Source organism: Sylvia atricapilla, chromosome 9, assembly GCF_009819655.1.
Source record: "Sylvia atricapilla isolate bSylAtr1 chromosome 9, bSylAtr1.pri, whole genome shotgun sequence".
In the NCBI taxonomy this organism is placed as follows: domain Eukaryota; kingdom Metazoa; phylum Chordata; class Aves; order Passeriformes; family Sylviidae; genus Sylvia; species Sylvia atricapilla.
This window is the reverse complement of record NC_089148.1, coordinates 14,194,668-14,221,369: the sequence shown is the minus strand read 5'-3', so window position 1 is coordinate 14,221,369 and position 26,702 is coordinate 14,194,668. Positions and strand designations below refer to the sequence as shown.

Sequence of the window (26,702 nt, the reverse complement as noted above, 5' to 3'; positions counted from 1 at the left end):
AAATATTTTAAGTATACTCACTGATCCAGCCACTAAAATAAGGCTTGGAAGAATGGCACACAAGCTCATACATCCACTTAACTTACACATTTTGAAGATGACAGGATCTACTGTAAAAAGAAGAAATTTGTGTTCCAAGATTGCAGCCTTCTTGTTGGTTCATTTCACTTGTACATTTCTGGACTGCTCATAGAGACTGATATGTGACTTGGTCTTTGGAAACACACCCCCTGGTATCATCTCTTCTGGCTGAGTATTCTTTACAGGACAAAATTACTGACCCAGGATCTATCTAGAAAAAGAAAACTGCAAATTTAGGGAACTAGGGTAGAAAAAGGTAACCTACCCTTCTTCAATTGTAACAGAATTCATGATGATACAGTTTGTTATCTTAACTTTGTCTTTTATGGTACACATGCTGCCAATGATGGAGTGCTTGATGGATGTCTTCTCCCCGATTTGTGTGGATGACCCAATGATACTGTCTGATCCAACCTAGGGAAGAAAAGAACAGAAACTAGCAAAAGCTCTTTGGTATGTGTTCTCCATACACCTCTTCCAAAGCATGTCTCAAGCACTTATCAATAAAGTTTACTCTGCTCTACCCTGAGGGATCCTTGGCAGAGGAAATACCTGAAAATTTAAGGCTCACCCCATAGGCAGACAGTTAGACAGTCTTCCCAAGAAGAGACTGTTTTAGCTTGGAAAAACTCCATTAGTGTATCTGGCTCTGGAGGCTTCATGCAGAAAGGTAAGCACAGTAGGCACAGTCCTGCTGGTACTCACTGGTTTCACTCACGTTTGCCCAGTGAGACCTGTCAAAGGGAGGCTTGAAGCTGGTATTCAACCAAAATGCGTTAGCAAGAAGCAAAGCTAAAATACTGATCCTTTCTGGGTTTGGTGTCCTTAGGGAGGCAAACTGCTCAACTACCAGGAACTGCCAGTAGGGAACAAGAAGCTGCAGTGTCTGACTTGGGAGTAAGTTAGATGTTTTACCAAATTTTTAAGAAAGAGACTGAAAGGCAGGAACCCATGGTTGAGCCTACAGAAGACTCTGGGCTGTATCACCTACATTCCACCATTCCACACCTCAAAACTTGGCTTCAATTCCAACAACAGGACTTAATTCTAGCAAGCAGTTCTTGAAACAAAGTGGTTGCAGACTACTGAAAGAGCAGAGGTGGGAAAAGGGAGCACTTACCATGCCTCTATCAGTGATCTGAGCAGACCCATGAACCAACGGCTCTTCCAGACCTAGATTAAGCAATAATTTGGGAACCTGCATGAAAAAAACCACATCACAAATTAACATGATAATGCTGTGCCCACAAGTTACATAACCAGCTCAAAGATGGCTTTGGTTTCCATTGCACTACTGTATTTGCCATAAACATTTTAACTTATGGGAAAAGGTAGGTCACCGCATTTCAAATGTCCACCAGCTATGGGTGATTTATCATCCCATACTTTTGTAAAAGAGACCTGCTACCACAGTGTACTACATGTCTCCTTTCAACTTAGCTTCCCACCTGTGGAGAGGCAGTGGATCAGCAGCAGCAAGCAGGCTGGCTCCAGCTGAACACAGTGACATCCTTTATGTTACCACAATATCCAGTATCTGTCATTTCAAACGCAGCTCAGCGTGTTTTACACTGTCCAGTAAAGCAAAGGAGGGAAGCAAGTAATAACAAATATAAACCAGTAAATTGGCATAAAAAGATGACTGCATCCAGCCCACTCCATAAGACAGTATTCTGAGGCATGGGCAATGAAATTGTATTTCAGATGTTCAAGTAGAAAGAAACTAAAATTGATCAAGTGGCTATTCCAGATGATAGGAAGCTGCACAACAAAAGGTTCTTGACAGGGAGAAGGCAGGCATTAGATAAGCAGACAGAGCAGCAGTGGTAACAGAGAGATATAGCCCATGAGGCAGCCAAGAACAAACCCATGGAGAGCAATTCTGAACTGGCTCCTGAAAGGAAGGGGAGCCAGCATTGCAGGAGGACAAGATATCACTCCATCATTCCTCCTTTTGTGGGTGAAAGAGCAGCCTGAGGCATTCTGCATCTCCTGGTGTCAGGCTGAGGCCAAGGTCACACACCACAGAAGTGATGACAGCACGGATGGGGACGTCAGGGGAGCTGGGAGCCTTGCAGCAATGCACAGACAGTGCTACACAGTTACTGGCAGGGGTAATGCAATGTATGATGTCTCCTTGGTAGGACAGAGATGGCAATCAAAGGAACACAGGAGGTCTGTGTCACAGCAAATTGTCTGGTTAAATGACAGGCAGCACGTGCTGGGGCTGGTGTGGAGCTCTACACATGCTGCTTGGCCAGCCATGATGTGGGCACTGACTGTCCATCTGGGAGGTCATCTGGAGTCTCAGCACAGTGATGGTGCAACTGAGTTTGCCTCAAGGGAGGCGGCAGCACTCATTGTCTCCCTTTTCTCTACCCAAGCACCTATTTTTACAAAACTCTTAGAAAAGTTTATCTTCAAGATCTCTATTACTCTGTTAAATCTGGCTGAGTGTTGCCAACAATTTCCAAAGCTGCTATTAAGAACTGCCATGCAGTACAATTGTGTAAAATTACTTCCTTAGAAAGCTGGAATAACAAGAGCTGATGGCTAAGGAGTGAACCTCAAAAAGCAAACCCCACAGATCTGAAAAAGATGGGATCAGATGAGCTCACATTTCTGAGCTATCATTTCAATTCGCCTGTTGTCCCCAGTAGACATTTTCACATCTGTAGCTCTTTATATCCTGAAGTTGGCCCTTCCCACTAGACTTGGGTTTTGTTTATTTTTTAAAAAGCAAGAGTAGATTAGATCCTTCAGTCCAAGGTCCACCACTACAGAAAACCACCAGGTTACCAGAACACCACAAACTAGGCAAATCTGCCTGGATGATGCTGGCTGGCTGAAGGGATGTTGTCCTGACATGTCACCTGACACAAAGATCCAAGAGAGGAACACACACTAAAGCATACCTACAGCATAGGTTGGAAAGATTCCTACTATCCAGTGTTGATCTCCAGGAAGGGAAAAAAATGAAGAAAGGCTCTTGCCCTCCTCAGTGGAAAGGTGGTGTGGTGAAATAAATAAAGGATTTTACTGGCCAGAGCAAAGCCCTTATTAGAATCAGTCAGTGGTAGTGCAGCCTGAGGGGTAACCCACAAAAGCTACAAGCTCAAGCATTTTGCTCTGAAAAGAAAGGTTAGACTGGGGGCAGGAGTCAGAGGGAGTGCCTGGGTCAAGGGAAGGTTTAAGATGTGTTTGGATTTAATTCATCTTACAAAGAAACTATTTCCTGCTATTGAAGATAACTCCCTCCTGAACCCACCTGCCCACACACAGGCTGCAGGCATCCAGAAACCCAGCTGGAAGTGAAATGATGTGAGCAAAGTGTTTCCTCACCAGAAGGGCAATGGGTTAGGATGCCATTCCTTCCCACAGCTACTGGACTGGACTGCTACTGCTGCATGAGTCTAAACATCTGAACCGTTTGGGACCTCAAAGTTATAGGTCCCAACTTTGCACCAAGGGGCTCAGAATCTGGTCTGTGAAGGCCAAGATAAGAGCAAACTAAACACCCAAAATCTTCCTTAGAGACCAACAAAATAGGTAACCTTGCCCCCCCCTCCAATTAAATGTGCATCTTTTATGAGGATTAGCAAGAATAACAAAATGCAATGGTACTGAAAAAAGGAACTACTTTCTTACAACTCCTCATTAAGCTCAATTTTATGTTTTACCTCCACATAGTTTCCTTAGAAATTTTACCATCCTGAAAAAGTTCAAAATTCAAAGAAAATCCTTTCCAACGTTGAAGGCCCCAATGTGACTTCAAAACACTAATTCTTTGTACCACCCAGGAGCAAACATATTTCCTGAACTAACCAAAATGTAGAATATTTAGGTTTAAAAAAACCCCAACCAAAAACAAAAAACCAACACAAAAAATCCACATGGAGTCTGACTGGCTTAACTCAGTAACTTTTTACTGAAGTGGCTGCTGCCAAATGTACACGCACACTTCCCTTAGCAAGTGGTATTCTCCCTTAACCCTTTGGGCACACTTATTCCTGCTATTTTTGGGAAGTTTTCTCCTTCTGATAGCAGTGCTGCCTCTCTTCCTCATCTCCCTAAGCACAAAGCAAATCACTTTATTTCTGTGTTCCTCAAGCATCGAGGAGAAAGTTCCAGTGTGTAAACTCATGCTGCCATTCTGCAATTCTTTTGATGAATTAATCCTTTAATGTTGTCAAAAAGAAATCAACTCAGTCTAAGAGCAAAGGCAAGGCAGTGACCACTTCCAGAATTCCCAATACAACTTTATCACCTTTCCAGCCTCATTCCAGAAATCTTGAGTCTTTCCTTACTGCACTCCTTACTGGTCTTTCAAAACTAGAGGAAACTGTCCATTCCTGACAGCAATGAAGTTCATCACTAGCAGAGCAAAATACAGAGAACTTGTACATTGCATAAGCCAGTGCAGTAAAAAAAAAACAAACCCAAAACTCAAATCCCTGCCCCACGAAGATACTAAGAGCTTTTAATCATCAGCTTGTTAGGTAATACAGGATTTCCCTAATTCTCATATGTGATTTTTTTTTATTTTATGAATTCTCAGTAGTGTGAAAGTGAAAGCTGCAACAGATGCAGCATCAGATCAAGAGTTCACCTCTGTGTGTACCTGGAGTCCCACACTAGGAAAACCAGTTCATAAAAGAATTCTTTTATAATGGAAATCATTAGGCAATTTAAATGAAAGGGTAATTTAAATCTTTCTTCAAATTGTTAATGATCTTTGTTATTATCACAAACAAACATCTGCTAAGAAGAGTCCAGTCAGAACTGAACTTACTTTTCGGACATGGAGGACATTGACTGAATGAGCTATCAAAGCTACTTCCATTATTATTTTCCACACTTCGTGGCTCTTTGGCTGCAGGTCTTGCTTCTCCCAAAAACCCACAGGAATGTGTAGGATGAGGGTTTTCTCAGCTAAATCAAATGTAGAGTAAACCAGTGACAGAACTGGTTCCTGGCCTCACATCCCTATCCAGCAAGCAGCAGGGTGACGTGCCTGGATAACATGGCGCTGGTTCAATTCCCACATACTCCCCTGTATCACAGGGAGTCATTCCTGCAGGGTGAAATGTTCTGTAAGCTACTGCTGTATTCCCAGGTGGCATTTCTGTATTTTCCTCACCTGTCTGTTGGCTTCAATGTACAGCCCAAGAGTATTCACTCGGAAGCACAGCCCCTCCTTCATGATATGGACATAGCAGCGTACTTTTCCTTCATGGAGAGTTTCATTCATATCTCCTCTGTGATCATTCCAACAAGAGTTATCTGGAGCAGGTTTCAGCAAGCTATTATCTTCCTTTATGAAACTATAAATGTCTGGAGAACACACACATGCATGAAGTTAGACAGGATTTAATGAAATACCTTCTGAAGAGGAATACTATTAAAATACTGTTGGTGAAGGGAAATCTTCGCCTAACCTCATCTCCATGGCTAGATACTCAGCAATCATTAACAGATTTTATCACATGTAGTGAGTAAGTGCTTATTTTTATTCTGCAGGTGTGAATTAAGGAATCAGGACAGATGCAATGTTTTGCCCAAGGTCACACAAGGGAACAGCAGAAATGCTAAAAATAAATTCCAGGATCTGAGATCCTGTCCAGTTCCCAGTACAGGGTGGTTAAGGCTTAGTCTGCTGTCCTACCCAATTTTAGGAACTCCCCCCTAAAATTTTCAAAAACTAATCTAACTTTTTTCCAGAAAAAAAAAATACAGAGCACCTAGCTGATATGCTTATGGTTTACACCAAAATAAGGGAGGACAAAAAAATTTATACAGTACACAATACTGTTTGAAAAAGAAATCTACTAGAATCTTTGCTAAGGAAAAAAAAGCTTCCTCTGCTGAGAAGGAATCTGTAAAACAGATAAAAAGCTGAATCTGTAAAACAGTGTTTCAGGCTAGTTCTGTACTCTATTCCATAACTCAGCTGTAGCATATGGGCTTTAAAACCTCCATAAAGCCAAATCTTTGATAGTGTTCTGACCTAGGGATGCTTGCTCTTTTTTCTTTTGGTCCTCTTCTTTGTTGTCTAGTCCTTGCTGCAATGATGCAGGAGAAGAGAACTGTTTCCTAACCAGATGTGGAATCAGTTCACTCCGGAGAGATGTGATTGTCCTGGAGAAAGAGACACATGAAGTCTATGAATCTTAAAATTTATGTCTTCATTTTCTTTGCACAGCATTTTGCACACTCCATGAGGATGAATCAAAATGGCAAGACATTAAGACGATGTCCACTAGTCACCTGCATCCTTCATGCATTAAAACATAAAGAAATATTCAAAATGTGGAAAAAACTTCATTTTCAGAACTATATCCCTTATATTTTAACAGAGGTGACTGTAATTTAGTATGTCATCATCCTACAGTTCACAATTGTGTGCAGATAGGATGCAGAAAGTATCAACACTGTAATGGCAAAAACTGGAGTCTCTTTATGTGGCTTTAAAAATGGCATCAATTGACAGGAAAAGAGAGAATAAAGTGCCCACAGAGGAAAAACCAAAGCAGCTCCTTTTCTTTGTGATAAAAATATGGAAATGCTCAAGGATACATGAAATATATCTTTAAATTAAAAATTTTATGATGCATACATTTATGATATTCCTACTCAAATGACACATCCAGAACATTTCAAAGACTCAGTCCTTTAACCAAGAGAAATTAGACATTTCAGTTTAGGTCCCAAGACTTTCATGTTCTTTAGATGCTCCAATACAAAAGGTGCAAGTGAACAGAAAGCTTCCAGAGGGTTCAGCTGGCATTACACTCATCTTCCCCTTATACAGATTTCAACTTATATATCCATTCTGATATCCCAATACTAGGAGGTGGGGAAATCACAAGCGGTTTTATCCTAAGCTACCTATGCCTTAAACAAGGATCCCAATCACTGGATTATCTCTACTCTTGCATTGACTTCTACATTGCAATGAGTCAATTAAAAACTCTCCCAAAAGACAAATATCAATGTAGAAAGTCTAATGTACAATGGGATTATAACCCTGCTAATTTAATTTTGACTATGAGAAGAAAATTTTATTTTTCAATAAAGTATTTGGGAAAAAACCCCAAATCAACAGTTTTTACAGTTGGAGTGCAGTCTTAAAAGAGCTTTATTGTTGTTGTTTCATTATTTTAACAGTCTCCATTTAGTTACTGAATTGTGGATTATTTAAAGTAGTACTTGGGAAAATCATGCGGAAAATGAACTCAAACTTGGCATGTGTAAGAGGAAGTGCTAAACTTCAGAGGAAAGATTGGGAGAACTAACACAGTGAGTTTGGCTAGAAGAACTCAACAAATAATAACCCACAAAGAAAGAGGAGTTGTTTAGAATGGAAGACAGCAAAACTAGGAACTAACTAATCTATTAAATTACAAAAGACAAGTACTAGAATGAGTACAGTGAAAGTTATTTTGGTTGGCAAAATCTCCAGCAAATGGGGATCTTACACAGCTCAAAGACCAGCTCAAAGCCCACCCAGGCCCCTGTTCAGGTCAATGATAGTGAAGCAGACCTAAGGACCAGAACAGTCTTTCCTGTTTCTAGCTCTGAAGGAAAGATTCAGGTGTGACTGACACTTCAGTCCTATGAACAAATACAGTGTGTTTCACTTTCTGGACAAACTTTTTCTTCAGTCCTCAGTGTAGGTTGTGTCACATCCTCTGTCCTGCAGCCCACCTCTGAAGTTTCGCTTTTATGTTTTATTACAGACAAGGAAAAGCTCTAGTCTTTAGTCTCTCCTCCTGCTCAAAAATAAGATTATAATCACCTTCAGATAGCTGTATTTCAGGAACTAACGAAGCAAAACACTTCATTCTTTAATCACCGAATTTCTGCCTGCTAACCACTTACAGGCGCGCTCTGCCGCGGCCGCGCCGGCCCCGCGCTCCCACACATGTGTGGCTGTGCAGATGGGCAGTTTACTAGCTCACAATGTTTGCCTGCAGCTGTGCCATTCAGCAATGATTTCCTGCTTGGGTTTTATACTTCATCCAAAACCGACAATCCTCTGTTTCCCTCAGAGGCTGGCTATGGCATTTATAAGATATATTACCTATAAAATACCCAAGTATTTGGCAGTCTTAAATAGTCTGATGCAGAGGACAACACAACACAGTAGGAAATGAAAGCAGTGGAAAGAGGAAAAGACAAAGTTTTGCAGTTTTGCCTGGTTTTTGATGGTTTAATCTTTCTTGGCCAAACTCCTGAAGCTTTCCTGCAATTCTCTGAAGTGCTAGCCACATTCCTTTGCCAAAGGTGGAACAAATCTCTGGGTCATCCATAAGATGTGGCTCAGAAACACATCCTGCTTACTGGAAAAGGAAAACCAGGAAGGTTTGCCTCTGCTTGCTGCTGAAGCAATTTATATGCAACATTTAAGGAATTTGTCTTTGGAAAGTAGTAAAAATACACAGTAAGGCCCTCTGTGAGAAAGATATGGGAATTTGTTCCAACAGATCTTGCAAATTCAGATATACGAAGTGATAGTGTGAGACTATTATCTGACTGTCAACAGCAGGAGAAATTAAACATCTAGCCGGAACTAGGAAAGGAATATAAATCAAAGGAGATGCAGAGGGACTGAAGACCCTACATGAACAAAAATTAGCAAGAGTTTGGAAGAACCAATTGACCTGTAACCTAGTTACAGAAGAAGACAAACCAAAAAGGTTTCTGGTCCAGTGTATTTAAAATTCTTACAATCAAACACCAAACTTCACATGTCTATCTTAAGAAGAAATAAACGTAAGACTGTATAAGCTGAAGAAAGCATCTTTTTTTTTACTCTCTTCAGGTTTTAAAACTTGGAGGCCCCTGGTTTCTAAAGCTTGTTGTTTTTGTTAGCACCAAGAAGTGAAAATGATATATGCACTGAGATCCACAGAAGGAAAAATCTGCTACAACCAGGAGAAAGAAAGTAAAGGGGTGAGCGGATGGAGAGGAGGGCACACAGAATTTTGGCAGAAATCCAATTCTAAGCCAATGTGGAGTAAGCATGCTCTTGACACCTCAGAGCAAACTTCAGACGGTAGAGAGCATAAACATGAACCTGCCTTTGAGAAACGTTTGCCAAAATAAATATGTTTTTACAAAATCTAGCCCAAGTGACAGGCCCTTTTTCATGACTTTTCACTCCCTAAACTTCAATTTTTGAAGTTCTATCTGTCTGTTCTCACCTCAACAGAAAGCAGCAGGTTTTCAATGAAACCACCAAAGATGGAGAGTGGTGTTAGATGTTTGCTTGTAAATGAAGAGAGGGGTACACACTAATCCCTGAAGCACCTTATGTGGCTCCAGTATCATTTGAACAAGAGTTGGCAGCAATTTTAAAATTTAAAATTTTAAGCAAAAAGAAGAAGCATCTCTGGCATGGAATCTGCCATTCATGCAACAAGTCACAACTACAGGGGATGTTGGCAAGAGATGGTGAATAAGTGGGGGAAATGAAGACAACTGGGCAGTTGAAATTCATGGTGCAAGTGCAAGAAAAAACCTGGGAATTCAAGTGAATATGAAATATTTAAAAATCAAAGGAACCTCCTGGAAAATTTAGTATTAAATGTACCTAAGAGCTTAGAATACACATCAATTACTTGCAGTCAGCTATGCAGATTTCAGACTCAGGCAATATAAACCTAGAATATTCGAGGTTAATTTCATTTAAAACCTAAAACATTAAGGTGCAAGAATGGCTAATTGGTCAGACAACCGTTATTTTATCAAGTACTGTTACTACCGCCAAGACATAATTACACCTTTAGAATTCCTTTATCCCTGGTCCCTGCGCATTCTATGTATTCCCAGTGTTTCTGGGATTTTTGCATCTCAGTAAAGCCACAGATAAGGTTCATTAAATTAAAAAATTTAATTTAAATTAAAAAGTTTTACTTGTGAAAGAACATTGGGTGAAAACACCCTAGGTCAACAAGCTTAATATTTAAACACAGCTATGCAGAGGTTTTCAGAGACCTTTAACCATAAATAAACTTAAAGCAGTCTACAACATGGCAGAATTAAGTTTGTATCTATGTATGTTCTATTATATTATGTTACATTATGGCCCACAGAGGGCCAACTTTTACTTGTTGCTGAAATGCAACTGCCTCTGGGATGAAGCTTATGGAAACTTCAGCAAGAAATGAAGAACAATGTAGCCAACTGAAACACAAGAACAGTTTTTTGGAAAAAAAAATTAATACTGTCCCCTTAAAAAAAAGACAAAAATGGATTTCATAATTATGCTTTAATGGGTTGTGATTTCTGCTTTTAGATACATGTATTGCTGGAGACTGTCACAGGACACGGAAAATAATGGTTCTAACCAATGATGGCAAGGAAAGGAAGCTCATAAATATTTTACAATAATACAAGAGTCTATTTGAATTTAAGTTTAGGCAACCTTGCACAAGTCTAGCTAACTGTAGGTGCTGTTTGGCTTGATTCACAGCAGGAATAGGAGCATCCACAACTTCTGCTTCCTGCAGCTAATTCTCACTAGTTTCAGACACCCTAAACACAACTGTCAGTTCCATTTACCGGCTGTCATTCATTTTCATTTTCCATGTTTAATGTTAAACACCATAAAATAGTATTAATGAGTATTAGCATTCTAATATCCTCCCTGTTTTATTAATCTGTGATGAAGCATGAAATCTACTGTTGCTGTCAGCACCCACCTGTGAAATCTGCTGTTACCCTCCCATGGGTATTTGCAGGGGGCTTTCCTTGCTATCACTGTCAGCACAATCAGCTACATCTACAGTTGCAGACAGTGTTTGTGATTCCCCACTACAAACAAGCAGATCATCAGCCCTTTTATACCTATTTGTATCCCCTTTTTTGTTTTGTTTTAACAGGCAAATGTTAGCTCTTGTACAGCTATGCAAGCATACACTGGGTTGGGTACTGATCTTAGCTCCATGGCCTCAATAGAGATTCTTCAGATCACATCAAAAGAACATGAGGCTGTATTTCAGACTGGTGCTCATAATTAATGTTAGAAATGTATACATAAATACAACTAAACAAATCCTAAGGCAACTTTCAGTTTTGGCCAAAAAGGAGTTGCATGTTTATACAGAACAATAAAGATGTAAGAAAAAAGGAGGGAAGAAGAAGAAAAAAAAAAGAGGGTGTGTTGGAAGAAAGAGAAAAGTTAATTCTGAACCCTGTAGGTACATAGTTCATGGTTCTCATAGTTTAAAGGATAAAGCCAAATAACATTTAAAAATTCCATGTAAGCTGGGAGCTCTCTTGTTGAATCTCAACGTTATTTTCTCCTGATCCTTTGATGGAGATTAAAAATTTCCATGTGAATACAAAGAAAGAAACAACAGTTACTCTGAGATTTTTTCCCTGAGCATTTAATGCTCCAAACTAGAGCAGCCAGCCACCATTCCCATCTCCTCCCCCCTCCTTCAAGAAAAAAAAGTCAACTCACTTTGAAGAAAAGACAAAACAGACAAAACAGGGTCAGGGCAAGGGGGATTAGGGAAATGATATTTATATCATGGACCAAATTAAAATGTCAATGCAGGAGGCAGGCAAACAGCCCATGCCACATATATACACCAGGCATGTTTCCTCAAGGAAACAGGAAAGAGATTTGAAAAGAGTTAATGCAGTCCTGAGTTAATACCACCTGCCTCAGACTCAACACCACTTAAAAGACAGTGTTTGGGTCCATTTCCCACAACGCTGTTTTAACAAGCACAGTGGAAAAAGGAATTACAGGACTTTTCCCCTTCTTCTCACTGATTCATTACTAAAAATGCTGGAATTTCTGAGACATGTAAAGAATGCGGAGAAAGCAGAGAAGGACTACATACAAATGGAAAAAAATCAAGTGATAAATCTCTAGGGTGTGCCACATCTCTGCAGAAGGCTAATTCTTCCCTTACATCTTGAAATAATCCTTTTGCCTTTGTTTAGTGTACCCAAGACAAATTATAATAAAGGAAAACGCCGAAGTAACCAGGCAAGCCAATAAACTACCAGGCAATTAATTGTGCCTAATTCAATAACCTGCAGCACTCGTCACAGCATTAAACATCTGTTATATCTTGCTACATTCTATTTCTTCTGTTTTACCCTCAAAATTTGGACCACAAAAAGAGTAAATACATATCTCACACCCTGCCACAAAAAATTTCACATTAGTTAGTTGTCAGTATCTCTTATTTTTGAACTTAAAATTCTAGAGAGAAGACGAGGAAACTTCGAGAAATGTTCTACTTAAAGGTAATTCCACACGACTGCATTTGTGCTTCATTTGTCTTTCCAAACTATTTTCTAAGTAAAACCTTCAAGCCTGACAGCAACATACTCCCAATGCTCACAAGAACGTGCATGACTCATTCAAAAGCCATTACACAGCAAGCCAGTAAAACTGCACAGCTTTGCTTTGCAGGCTCAAGTTCATGAATGACTTCCCAAAACTGCAGAATCACCACCAAAACCCCACATTCTGGGTGATGGAGGGAAAGCAGAAGACACACAAGTGACAGTCACAGACACCGTAACACGGAGAGGAACCAGATCAAAGTATGAAAGGGATGGTATGGATGCAAACCACATAAAAGCTGTTCTCAAGTTCCACCAAGTCTGGATGCAGTTAAAGGAGCAGGGATCTAACTTCCACTTCTGCCAAAAAGCCCTTTGGGAAACAAGGCAGCTTTCTGAAAAATTGACCACAGAAATTAAAACTCCTCAATTACATACTCAAATCCTTTGAAAGCGTGTGCACACTCAGCTCAGGTCATCTAAGTAACCTTAACTCTGCCCACTTGCCAAACAGCCAGCAACACCCCACAGCTCCCGACTAACACAGCTTTTGCATAGGAATGCCAGCAAGTTTAGACATTTTTAGAACTTCTCTCTGACCAAAAGTCTCTGAGGCCGTCGGAGGCCACCCAGGGTGTTTGGCAGGTTGTACATGCTGCTGAGGAATGGATCTCATTCATTCCCAGACAGCATCCCATTCTTCTGAAACAAGCGCACCTGCAACAAATGTGATTCCTTGCCAGAACTCATCTTTCCCGTTTCTCTCCCACCTCCGCCTTTGCAGCCATCTGTGTCTGAGTTACCAACTTTTTTCTAAGTGCCTTTGAAATTAGGCTCCTTTTCTGAAAAAGAAACAGAGGCATTCTGACAATTTGCCTAAACAAACACACATATATGATGCATTTGATAAGGCTAATGTATCCATAAACCGATGAGTTACGTTACTTTAGGTGGATAATTACATATTCAGATAAATAGATTAAAAGATTTCAGACTTGTATAAAATGTGTGTCAGAAAATAAAGACATGGCTATAGCTTCACATGGGCAACCTCTTCCATCCCACTCCACCAGTATTGCATTACAGGCACTGGAGATGCCCACGTGACTTTGCTGTTTCTCCATGCAGATACTGTGTTTGGTGGTCTGCAATCAAACAGACCTATCCTCCATTTGAGTAATTTCTCTCAGCAGTCTGGGAAATAAACTGGAAGCTCTGCTGTATAATTCAATGTTGCTTTCACCTATACAAGTACCATTTCTACACCCTTCTCCCCAGCAATCGCTCTACCTTAACTCCAATCCTCTATACTGATTGCTAATCCTTGCTCCACCCCTCCCAGTAGGACAACTCTTCTGTTCTTTTTACCATGGTGTTTGCAAGATGATCTTCTGCCTGTGATAAGACTGAACTCTTTATTGTCTTCACTTTATCCTTTCTTGAAGAACTTTGAAAGATTTTTGGCCAATGAATCCCTCCTCCTCTTTTTCATGAGACAGCTTTTATTCATAATGTTCTTTCCAGGTGGTATTAATCCATAAAAGTTTGGTGTAAAATGCTGTGTGAGCTACAGTTCATCTCTACATCTTTGATTTAGAGGAAATATCACTCCTTCTCTCCATTCAGCTCCTGGACTTCTTCAAAACCAGTAGCTTAACTAGTCAGCATTCAGCATTTTCCATAGACTATTTAAAATGGTATACTCATTTTTTAAAAATTTTTCCACTTTAAGTAAAGAAATTCACAGTTGCTCCTTTTTGATTCAAAATTGTTCTAAGATTAACCCTTACCTCACACTCTAGGCTCCTTATCACATTCAAAATGGAACTGAGAGTATCATTAGTAATTGAATGATGGTTCACTAACTTAAGGAAGACATTTAGCTGCTCTATTCATGTATGTGTACCCTATCATCACTGGTAGCATTTGTCTCATCTATAGGCAGGAAGTTAAAAGTCTACCACCACAATAATTCAAAGCAATAATAAAGTCAGCAACAGTGTTACAGACATATTTATGATTGTTCATGTTTCCTTTGCCATGCTAAGGCACAATGAAATTTAACATTGAACTAACACCTAGAACAAAAAAAAAAAATTATAAGAAAAAGTGAAATACTAGGAAGACAATAATTGTTTTCTCTCTTTACCTAAAATTCAGCCTGTCAGTAGTAAAAGGAGACTCAGCATTTCAGAAGGACGTGTCAGTGACTGAGGTGTTGTAGAAGAGAGATTTAGAGGCAAAACAGAGAGAGGCAGAAAGGAAAACATTATCCTGAAATTTGTACATTCAGATCATCCTAATGGAGAATAAAAGGAAATTACATTTTCCACTGCAAGAGACATATATATGATATCAGAGTATAAGGACTGTATCCTCACAGGGCCGTGTCCAGCATGGCAAGATAATGACTTTACCCAAGGTATTATCTTACACGCAAGTAGTGCTGGGTACAGAAAATGTACTGCACTGATAAAAGAATACTTAGGGTGATACTGCCCAAGTGGCAATGCTTTAAGAAGAAAAAAATAAGGGGAAAAAAAAGCACACAAAGGTGAGTAAACTAATTACTTCTTGGTTCTGAATTCACATCTTATGTGAAGACAAAAGTCTACGTGACTGAAGGCTACCCAAGGAAACTGAAACTGCATCAAACAGTGGAAAAAACAGTTAACCATTTTTAATGTTTATTATCAGATCAGAGCAAGCCCAGCTGAGGCCACCAAGAGGGCCAAGAGCACATGACACAGGAGGAGAAGCTGGGGGAGCTCGGTTTGTTCAGCCTTGAGAAGAGAGGGCTGTAAGGGAATCTGATTACAGTTTTCCACTACCACAAGTGAAGTGATACAAAAGACAGAGTTTTTCAAGAGGTGCGCAGTTAGAGAGCAAGAGCCAACAGATGCCAGCTGCAACAAGGGAAATTCCAGTTGGGACATAAAGAAAACAACTTTTCAATGAGTGGTATGGCCCTGGGACAAGGCCCAGTTTCCATCCTTAGAGATTTTCAAAACTCAACTGCAAAAAAATCCCGGAACAACACAAACGTTAGACTTGAGCAGGAGGTTGGACTAGATCCTGCTAGTCATCCTTCCCCATTCTAAATATTTCTATGATTCTATAACTGAATGACGTCTTTCATGCCCTCCCTAAATTCATTTTTTTACAGAATCCGAAGTGTCTTAATATGATGCTGTAAGTCACAGTAAGAGAACAAAATTAACACATTTTAGCATTTACCTTAGAAAAGAGCAGCTTGAGTGCACAGAATACTGTGCTGTGACCAAGCACTCTTTGGTATGTCAGGCACGTGGCCACTATGGACTATCATGGTCCCACAAAAAGGTTTGCAGTTATTGATGAAGTTGATCAGCTCCCATTCAGCATATCCAAAGAAATGTCTGCTCCCAAGTAGTCTGCCAGCAGGAAAAAGGAATTGTATTTCTTACAAGAAGGCATTTGCTGAAAACCATTATGCGTCTAAATCTTGTTTGGATCATTAGGGCTTTTCCCCTTGAGGTTTCAGGAGTAAGCCTGATCGGTACCATGGTAAGATGATAACAGTAATGATACCCTGGAGAAAGAGAACATCAACAAATTCTCACTCCTGGCATTTCTAGTAAGGAGCAAGGAAAGCTCCAACAGCTGGATATGTTTGACAAGGAAAGGAAATGGGAAAGATGAATTGCCATTTCACATTGTAATAGATGAAATGCATTAAGGAGGAGCCTGGGTTGGGTTGATTGTGGGGCGTTTTTCTCCCTTTTTCTCTTCCTTGTTTGAAAAGCTACAATCTATTTGCCCTGACTTCACACAGTATACTTCCTGTAGGAGCTATTTGTTTATTTATCCGTTTTAATCACAAGGAAAGTATTCATTATAAAAATCTCTCTTTACAGCAAAGGAGAAACCTTCCAGCCACACGGCTGACACATGTTAACTTGCAGGTATTCACAGAGCAGGTTCTGTTTTAAGCCATCTTTCAGGCAGCCACACAAAGACCACCAAAGCTGGGTGTTCAGCTTTGCCAGACCTCCCCCAGCCAGCAGCCCTTGCCAGGAAACACAGGTGACAGCCTGAATGATAAAAAGGCATTTAGAGGGGAAAAAGAAAAAATGCACTGGTTTAGTCTGGGCAGCATCTTAATATAAACCTGCAGGGGCCTTTGTGTACAGCATAGCACACAGCCATCCAAGCAGGAGCTCCAGAGACAGTCACTCACACCTCCAGTTTCCAAAGAACTTACACTGCCCTGCCCTTTATCCAGGGAGAAGGGTGGCCCTGCTGTAGCTCTTTTCATGGCCACAGATCTCCCAACACAGCACTGAGACAGCAAACCTTCCTCTCCCCTCCTGGTGCTGGCCCAGCAGCGTCTCTCTGTACACAGCAGAGGGGAGCTGAGCAGAAAAGTGTGCTCTGGGAGTGCAGCTGAAGCAGTTTGGAAAGGCAGAGTGCTATGACCTCACACACTTTGCTCTTATTTATTTCAGCAGTTTAAAAAACAACCAACCAACCCAAACCCCAGTGTTTAATTTTGTAAACAAATCATACAGACTTTGGCTATAAAGTTTACTGCAAATTTGCTCAGTTCAGAAAAGAGTTTCTCTACTGGCAATTTCTGGCAGGCAGCTCTCCAGCGCTGGAAGAACTGCAGAAAGCTGGCTTGTTTTCTTAGCTACAGCTCAAACTCTCACGAGTGCACCCTGAGAGGAGGGCTCCCCAGGGAAAGTGGACTTCCCTGGCGGCAGGCAAGATGTTAGCACTCAGCATTCCCAGGATAAGGCACTGTGAATTGCTAACTCAGACCTTTTGAAGTGAGCACAGTGCTGCTGTTTATCATCACACATAATTCTTCTGGCCACAGGAAGAGCTGCCCACTTCCCAGGTGACTGTACCTGGGAAACTGGCTTTTTCTACATCCAGAACTTCAGAACAACTAGATTCTGGACAAAATGGTGATTTGCAAAACAAACTACCAAACACAATAAAATTTTACCTGATTTTAGGAGGAAGAGGAGCAGGGGAAAAGGGGAGCGGACACCATAAAATATGTAAAATGTCCTAATATATGAATGGAATATGTGCGTTGTCAATTTTGTTTTACACGTGCCCGCACAGACTTCGGAAATGAAGTCTGAAGATCTTCTTATGTCACAAAGTGCATGTGACACTCACGTGGAGGACAGAGAACCCAGAACATCTGATCAAACACACAGTGGCATCTGCCTCCACCAAATCTGAAATGACCAACATTCAGAGGCAGTGCAACTAGGGTACCTAAAGAAAAATTGCCCAGAATTTCCTATTTTAAGTTTCTGTCTTCATCTGTTTGTAAACTTTGCCAAAGTGTAACTGTTTTGGCTGAAATTACCCACGCCAGGTGTTTCCCTAAAGTTGACTATTTTTTGGATAGCGTCGTCAAAAATGTCTCAGCTATTTCCAAGAACAAAATTATGGAAAACCCCCCTTTGTTTTGACCATGTTAAAAAATATTTCATCTGCTCTGCTGAAAAGCTCTCGCACTTCCATGCTTAGAATTTGGCACAGCACAGGGTTGTCTTTTCATCTGGGCATTACATTTGTAAACAGGAAAAGTGCCCATACTACATCAGCCTAAGTCTGAAAAAACACTGTTTGCATATGCTTGGAAGAGACCTGTTCATTTTGGGGTTTTTTACTTCTAAAAGGTAGAAGTACTTCTACCTTGGGCATGCTCCATTCTCTCTTTTCTGCAAGGCAATTTATATACTCGTGCACTGCTCCACAGAGAAACAGAGTATGCTCCAGGCCAAGGTTAAGGATCCTGAGATGGATATTCATGGAAGTTTAGAGCATCCCATCTCCTTCTGGTGGGTGACATCCTGAAAGGTGATAAATCTGTGCTGACAACAGCTACTCCATTAGCAAGAGTCACAGTAGACTCACTGATTAATTCTAGAAGTGTCACACACATAAATATATATACACACACTTAAAGAATATCATGGTAACATTTTGGGTGCTCAAATTAAGAAAAGCTAGAAGCATGTTGCTTATACCTCAATTAAGACCTTGTGTATTTACATTATTATACAACCCTTAAAAACACACCTTCACCCAATGCAAAGATGGACTATGCCTGGGGGATGAACCAGTTTTGTGTAATGAGGCAGAAGAATGACTACCTCATTTGTAAGAACGTGTGTGTTAAATGTACAAGGCAGAGAGCTGCAAGAGTAGAAAAGAACTGCTAAGACGTAAGGCAAGTGAATGATGCCTGAAGAACTGCTTTTTAGGTTTTTTTTGTAATTTCCTTCTGTCAGATGATTTTATGGATGGTGCTGAATGCAGAACATAAATCTAATTTCTGCAGGTTGCCATTGATTATCACCCTGCAACAGCTATCATCAATAGAAAAGACTTTTTCAACATTATGAGCTTCCTGTATAATGTTAAGAATTGAAAAATGGCATACTTAAGACAAAGATGCTTCAAACCTCAGCTCTTGTGTACACTGAAGGTTTCCCACCTTCAGAAGGGAGAAAACCACTGCTTCACTAGCAGAGGCGCTGAAAAGACAGTTAATGGGCATTACAGAACCAGTTATGAGCATCAAAGGAACATATTTACTTCTACCATTCCAAAACAAGTATTAAACTTATCTGCAGAACATGGTTTAAACAGGGAATAAGGTTAGTGGCCTTCATCTGAACTACTGAACCCTGAACAGTATCTCCTTCGGTAGACATCTCAGGCAATGATGCAACAGTCACAGACAGGGAAAAAAATCCCCCAAACAAGGTACAAAGTCATGTAACTGAGGCTATACCATACTATGTGAGAAGAACAAAAGCAAAAAGTTGCACAGGGAGCCTCAGCTGTGGCACTTTTTAACTGGCAAGTGCTACAATTTACAAAGTTAGTATTTTTAAACGTGGCATTTTGTATTCTCAACCTATAACTAACGTTTGATTAGTATATTCCTGACAAGCTCTGCACTGATGAAATTTGAGAAAAATTATTTTGGGGACCTTATTGATTAGGACCACATACTGCTTTGCTTTAGGAAGCCTTGATCCAGCTTTGGACTTTCTTGTCTACCTCAATGAGGGGTGAAAACAGCAGTCTCCATAAGTCTGCAGGTTTCAGCTGTGAGCATGGTAAGATTATAACAAATGCTGCCATTTGTACCTGTACAACCAACTTTGGGCACAATGCCATTCACGTACACATATATTATAAATGCATATTATGTATGTTCTTAAGCATATTCAAGGGATATGTACAGACATATCTTCAAGACTTAAATTTCCAAACACAGTTTGAATTTTCCATGTTAAAACTTCACAATGAAAGGGGTTGCTCTATCTCCCTTCTGCCTCCTTCCAAATTATGTATCTTACTTCACCAAGCCAAAGCTTTAGAAATTTTCAGGAAAAACAGAATGCAAGCTACCATGCAACTCCCCTTTGATCACTTTTCTCCTGGTAGCAGCTTTGCTGGGATTGTTAGCAAGCCAACTGTCAGCACACAGCAAAGAAATACCAGCACATGTCTGTGCAACAGGCAGGGCTCACACGGCACAGGCCCACATCCTGCCCTCTGCTACACACAAAGTTCATGGGGAAAGGGAATAAGGACTCTCTTCTTCCATCTGCTCCGAATGCAGCAGCGAGGCAGGATTCCAACCTAGCACTCAGGAGAGTGCCAAAAAAGGGACTGGCTACTGTGCTGGCTGCCACTCCAGGGCCCCAGGGGTGTGAGGCCCGCCAGCTGTGGGGTGGAGCCGTGCCCCCAGCCAGCTACAGCCTCTGCTTCTGTCTCGCTGCTGGCTCAGCCTGTGGAACGATCGCTTTAAGAAAAGCAGTATTGTGCAGTTCATCATGTGGTGCAGGTGTTCACCTTCAAGTATCCCTGCCCTGTGCTGGCAGAGCAGCTCCAGCAGCACGCACAGCCTGTGCTTGCCTGTCTTCCCACAACACAAAGCACGGCACCTATGAGATCCCCAGGCTGGCTTTGCTCCCCAGGAGGAAATGCTGAGGAAAGGAAAGCTCTCACCGAAATACAAAGGGCTCGTATTTTTAACTGACTTCCCTCTCATGTGGTACAACTCCACACTCTCTACCAATACCAACCTCAGCAACTCTTATTTCACTGGTAAGAAAGGAACTTGAAGAATCAAAGGCCTCCACTGAAATAAACTCTAGGGTCAGGTACCACCAGCAGAAAATTCAGCCCATACAAGAGCTTCATACTGAGGTCACAGTTCCTGTTCAGACAGGATAAATCCAGCTGGTTGCAGGGTATGGTCTGTGACCTCTTGTGAATATCATGTGAACAGACCCAGAAGTCACCAGTGTTGGGTATCCACTGCAGATGCAGGGATGGAGACATCCATCCGAGGGCAGAGCTCCCAATCTCGTACTGGCACCCCTGTGCAGAGGCTGCCAGTGCACTGCAGCTGATTAAGGAGCACTTTTTAATCAACCTACCCTGGTGAAGCACAAGTATAAAAAGAAGAGAAATAACAAATTCCGGCTGTAGGAAATAAACTGCTATGGGCAAGAATTTCTTCAGCTGTTGCCCAAACCAGCATGGAGCCACAAGCATTTGAGCTTGGTAGATTTGGACAGGGTAGGACCCCTGCACACTTGATTTCACTAGGATCCAGTGCTGAACTAGTGGATGAGTGATAGATGGAGATTTAACTGCCAAAATGCATTTTTTCCTTCTAGGAGAGGAAATAAAAAGCAGTTTCATTCCTGAAAAGTAAATTCCCCAGGTTTAAATTACATTAGGGGCATGGTATCTTTTATTTTTGTCTGGACATACATATTTGTGGGTGTTCTAATAAACAGAATAGTTCCTCTGACTTTTATTCAAAGGCACTAGCAAGTTCTGCCTTTTAAAACTCAAGAATTTGATTTGCTATAGTGCAATAAAACTTCAGGCAGGATAATCCTAAATTCAGGCCTTTTAAAATAGTTCATAAAAATGTATTAAAGGACTACAAACTGAGTTACAGGCTAACAAACAGTATTTTGACCTCTCCTAACATCCCTCATCATAGAATCTCACTGCTGCCAAACAAATACTGATTATTTTCCAAACAATCCCATCCAGAAGAGGAAACAAGTGCATAGAAAAATCAAAGGACGTGTCTAGTACCACAAAAAAAGACAGTGATAAAGCTGATGAAAAAACTCTTGGTATCATGACTTAATGTTGGAACTGAATATTCAACCTTTTTCCAAAGCTGCCACACAACAAAGTTGTTCCAAATCTGTAAGCAAGATTTATATACTTCGACAGAACCAAGGCTTAGCCATTTCATGTTCTTTTTTCCCCTGTTTTCATATATTGCTTGAGACTTTGTACTTTATTTACAACACATATATTAATCTGAATGCCAATTATCTTAGAGGTACAGCTATGAACAAACTAGATTCACTCAGGCGCAGCTTGTTCTTGCCATATCTTTGGAGCTAAGCTGGGACTCACTGAAGAAGAAATAGGCCCCATACAGATAACCACATTAGTTTTCACGTAATACTTCAACCTGGAAGTAATCATAATTTTCCTCTACAAAAGCCAGTTGTAGCATCTGAATTTTTTACTGCTGGGCAACATCTTTTCGACTTTTGTATGTCAAAAAAAAGTTTTGAAAAAATGTAAATGCTTCACTGAGCTACAAACAATGAAAAAAGGTGTTCTGCCTGCCATCAAATCCCGCTGTTAAAATATTAACACAATGTAAATATTGTAATATTGAGGAAGTACACTGTGTCAGTACTTCCTGGCACCGTACAAGAGCTTCACTGTTCCCTTCAGTCCCTGCTGTTAGTTTTAAACACTCACAACTTAAACAAGGCATCTGAGCTTCTCCAGTCCTGGTGCAGAATTGCAGAGAGGCAAAATTTTACTATGGGGTCTCTATAGACTAAAAACTAAAGCATTAAAAAGAATCCTTAAACCCAAACAATTATGTAGATGTCAGTACTTTTGAGGCAAAAAAAAATAATCCCCAGAGTCTTTCAAAAGTCTTGGCATATTGCTGCCAAACATGGAAAGATCTTTGGGTATGCACTGTCCTCCCCTTCCTCAGAGAAGAAAAACAAGCTGCAAATGCCCACCAGTGCCAGAAGTTTGAAAGCTGAAGTTATTCCCCATGGCAAAAGTCCCATTCCCCAGATTTGCCAGTTAAGCACATTACTTGCAATTGCCTCTCTCAACTGACCGAATAAGCAGCATTTGTGTAATCAAGAGAATGAAGCAGCCATCTACCATTAGTAAGCCAGATGTTGCTGTCAGGTCTAAAGAAATGCTGCCTAGCTGCTGCAATGATCTATTTATCATGGAAGTGTTACAGAAAAGCAGCATAGCTTTAAAAAATAGTGAAGACAGAGAATGACCTTACTACAGAAAACAACAACAAAAAATCACCCTGTTGGTCATACTTGCAAAAAGTCAGTAGACTTGTCCTATGGGGATCTGGAGGCAACTAGAAGAATTTTACTCGATTTCCTTTGGTTATTACTCTGCTGGCTTTGATTAATACAAGGTAAAATCCTGACTGACAAAGATCTCACCAGTTTCCACTGAAATAGCATAAAGCCTTGAAATCTTAGTTACTGCTGTTTACATTCAGAGGCCTCTCTGAGTGACAGATCTGACAAAGACGATCCTTGTCCCACAGATCTAAATTCAAAACCAAATTAAATACCAGGTAAAAATTACTGAACATGTGAAATATCTCATATTCCAGAAATGTCTAATCCTAGCAAAACTAGGAGCTAGGATTTCAAGAAATGAGTCCTACATGCTGTATTATGACAAAAGAAAGGTGTAAACACTGCTTCATGCTACCACAGGAAGCACAAGAATTCCAAACCCTCACCAACTTTCTAAAATACACTAAATAAATGGTTTATTCCAGGTTAAAAGCATCTGCTGCTCCTGAAACTTTCTCACCTTTCACACATTTCTGTACACAAGTGGGAAGTAAAATAACTTGTACAATGCCCCCGTGTACCAGTCAAAGTGTCGGATAAGCCTTATTCTTATGCATGGTAAGAAATTGCCCTTGGGGTCAACACAGATTTTCCACTTAATTTTAACTCGCTCACAGACCCTTACTCTGGAAGAGCTCTTTCAAGCATGTATGCAGCTGTATCACCAGATTTGTATATGGTCAAGACTAACATAAATCTCCCACCCTCAATGTTTTTTCACATGTCAGTTTATCTGCTAAGAAAATGTACTATGAACACAACACTTAGCCCCCGTATCTTTTATCTTACTTTAAAGGGAAGAAAAACTCTTGAGAACTCCGTGAGCATTCAGCATATGTAATGGACATGAGAGGGCTATAAAAAGTCTAGGAACAGGACACCATTCCAAAACTGAACTACTTACTGTGAGGGGGAGTGTTCATTTGTTTGTTTTTAAAAGACAAACAGGGTTTTTTTTTTTTGTCTGTTTCATGAAATATTATAGCTAAGATCCTTCTCCACTTCCATAAATGGATGTTTTTCTTACTCTCAGTGGGTGGTCTCAGAGTTTTGACAGAGGAATATCACAAGCTAAAAACATAGGATGCTACAGAGATAGCCCACCTGCAGTGGTGGTGGATGTGAAGGGGCAGAGGGAAGGTGATTGCAAAGACCAAAACAGACTGTGGTGGGGGAAATCAAAGGTCAGAAATGTATTCACAAGCCAAACAATGGGGAAGCCCTGGTAAAATGAGCAGCCAAATAGAAGAGATACATTAGAAAAAGAAGGGATGCATAAAAGAGACAAAAATGTTAGTGCTTGCTTGTACTGGGGATTTTGTTTTTTCAAAAAGATTCCAATAAAACACTCAGACATAATGCTTGGCATTCCTTTTAGTATAGTTAAAATATTTTGAAAACTGGTTTCTTTAATATTTCTATTTTATGCTAGCTAATTTAATGAAAAAAAAAATATTCCTTTAAAAGCTCTGGTGTAAACCATATGTCAGTGCAAATGCTTGCTATTACCTTGTGTGTTGCTTGGTTTCTTACCTGTTTTCTACCAGGAAGTCTACCACGTATTTCTTCAGACAGTAGAGATGGGCATCCATCAGCCCTGTTCTGATATGCATTCTGGGGTGCCTGGAAAAGAATAAAAAAGGGAAATCATGGAGTTTTTGCATGGCTGTTTACAAGAACTTGACTTTGCAATGAGGTCAGGGGATAGTGACAAGTGTGCAAAGGTCTGTTCCTTTCCATTTACTGCTGGATTGCTGCAACTGAAGAGCTCAGGCTGCCATTAGTGGGCTATGTCTATAAACTTACACCTGCTGGCCCTGGGCTGATCTGCTGCAAAAGAAAACACCTCCTCCGAGGAGTCATTACTCCTGCTACATCTTCTCATGTAAGTGGAAATTGCACATTACTGGGCAGGAAGCCAAAGTAATGGGCCCAGAGTGCTAAAAGTTACAGTGGGTAATGTCAGGGTACAATAATTCAAAGCTTCTGGCTAAGTGCCTGCCTTCATATATATGCAAGGCTGGGCATGTTCTGCTAGCAAACACAACAACACTACTGTATTTTCTCCAACATTTCCTGGAGGGGAAGAGGGGAAGGAGATGGGGTCTGCTCACCTTTCCTACACTACACATTACAAAGGATTGCCACAGCTCAATTACAAAGCATTTGGCTATCCAGCACAAGGTGGGAAAGATCAGTAAAACTCCCACTCATCATAAGCCAAACAGGGAAGTCTGCTTTTGGAGCAGTGTCATGTTAATATTTCAGAACTTCAGGAATCCCTGGTAGCTTCAAAATTTTAAGAAAAAAATTTAAATCATAAAGACTCATTGACTGCTATTGCTTCTCTTCATGCTTTCTCTATCTTTGGATAATGGAAACCCCTCTTGGAACCTGTCTCAAACCAGCTAGATATTTAAGGCAAATATTACTTTCCCTTCCACAAATCTGTGGCCTCATTTGAGAGCATTTTGGCTGTCTGAACATTTACCACTAGTTCTCAGAACAGAAAAGCCACAAGAATATTTAGTCTGCAGATTAAAAAAGACAAAAACACAACAACAGTCAGGGACTTTGCTGAGCTGTTCAAGACATCCATAACTGCACTCACGGTTGGAGGTTATTAAGGAGAGAAATTTCAATCCACACCTGAAATTGTCTCTGTTTTCATTTTTCTTCCTTTGATGTCTGGATTTCATAATTAAGTTCGAATGAACATATTTTATCAGTATACTCTATCCAACTTGGTTTGCTTATTTCAGAACATGCTAAAGTCAGATGTTTGTGATCATGATCACTTTTATTATGTAGCTAGCTCAGCAGAAGGATCACTCACAAATTGGGCGTGCACATAAATAGTAAACCAATACTATCACACCAAATATTTAGTAACACTAAAGCTACCAAGAACATCAGGTGTTCTAGTAAGCCATTTTTCAGTGCATCTCTTAATTAATGCCTTGAACTACCAAAGTATTTAAGTCTTAACATTTCATGACTTATGTGGCATTTCTCAAGCATGCCATTCAAGCTACGCATATTTTTGACTATAACAAAATTCTTTAAGTCCCATTTGCAAAGGAAAGCTCCTATAATAGTAGTACAACACTTTACAGTGAAGTATGAGGTACTAGAAAATGATATATGCACTTTCAGTAGATTACTTCATTAACAAAACATGAGCTCACCTAGCAATGCTCCAGTACTGATGTTATCAGTGGCACAGATGTTGCTGTGGAAGGCAGCCCAAATAGCAATGTTCCTTATGCAAAGAGGATAGGGAATCCACTAATTTTAATGAGATCTTGCAGTTGGAAGTCATTAGATTCCCTCCTGCTCTGCATCCTGAGAATGGTTTCCACATTTTGTGTATGTATGAGGGAGAAATTTCCTATCTTCTCTGAGAAGGGTTCCTTCGTATTTATGTAATGAATATAATAGTTTACTGGGAAAATTAACAAATCAATGGAACAAGGCAATAAACATGTAAAATACAGAAACAGATGGAACATAGAAAAGAGAGGCAAAAATGGGAGGAGAAATTCCAATTCTTAATCTGAAGATGACAAACAAGACAAAATTTCTTTAGTGCCAGAATGCCTGGGTTTTCTCTTCCTGTTCAAGATCTTTCATACATCCCCCTTAAACACCAGGCAGAGGAAGGCTGCAGAGGCTAGGCATCAAGCAATGGTGTAAACCAGGAATTCCGCAGTAAATGCTGGTTCTGTCATCAGGGTCTGACACATGCAGCCTCCATATCTGCAAACTGGAATATTTGTAGCTACATCACAGGACACTGAGGATTTGTGGGCTGAAGTTTGT

General features: G+C 40.4%; 1 protein-coding gene across 1 annotated transcript in view; it reads right to left on the bottom strand.

Annotated features, from left to right (window-relative positions):
- The window catches only part of EIF2B3 (eukaryotic translation initiation factor 2B subunit gamma), a 98,646-nt gene that overhangs the window by 23,693 nt on the left and 48,251 nt on the right, over positions 1-26,702 (bottom strand). Inside the window, exons 5-9 of the mRNA XM_066324982.1 lie at positions 24,414-24,503; positions 6,089-6,219; positions 5,222-5,415; positions 1,202-1,279; positions 347-495 (exon numbers count right to left, since the gene is read on the bottom strand). Of these exons, the coding sequence (XP_066181079.1) occupies positions 347-495; positions 1,202-1,279; positions 5,222-5,415; positions 6,089-6,219; positions 24,414-24,503 (642 nt within the window). The remainder of the gene's footprint in view (positions 1-346; positions 496-1,201; positions 1,280-5,221; positions 5,416-6,088; positions 6,220-24,413; positions 24,504-26,702) is intronic.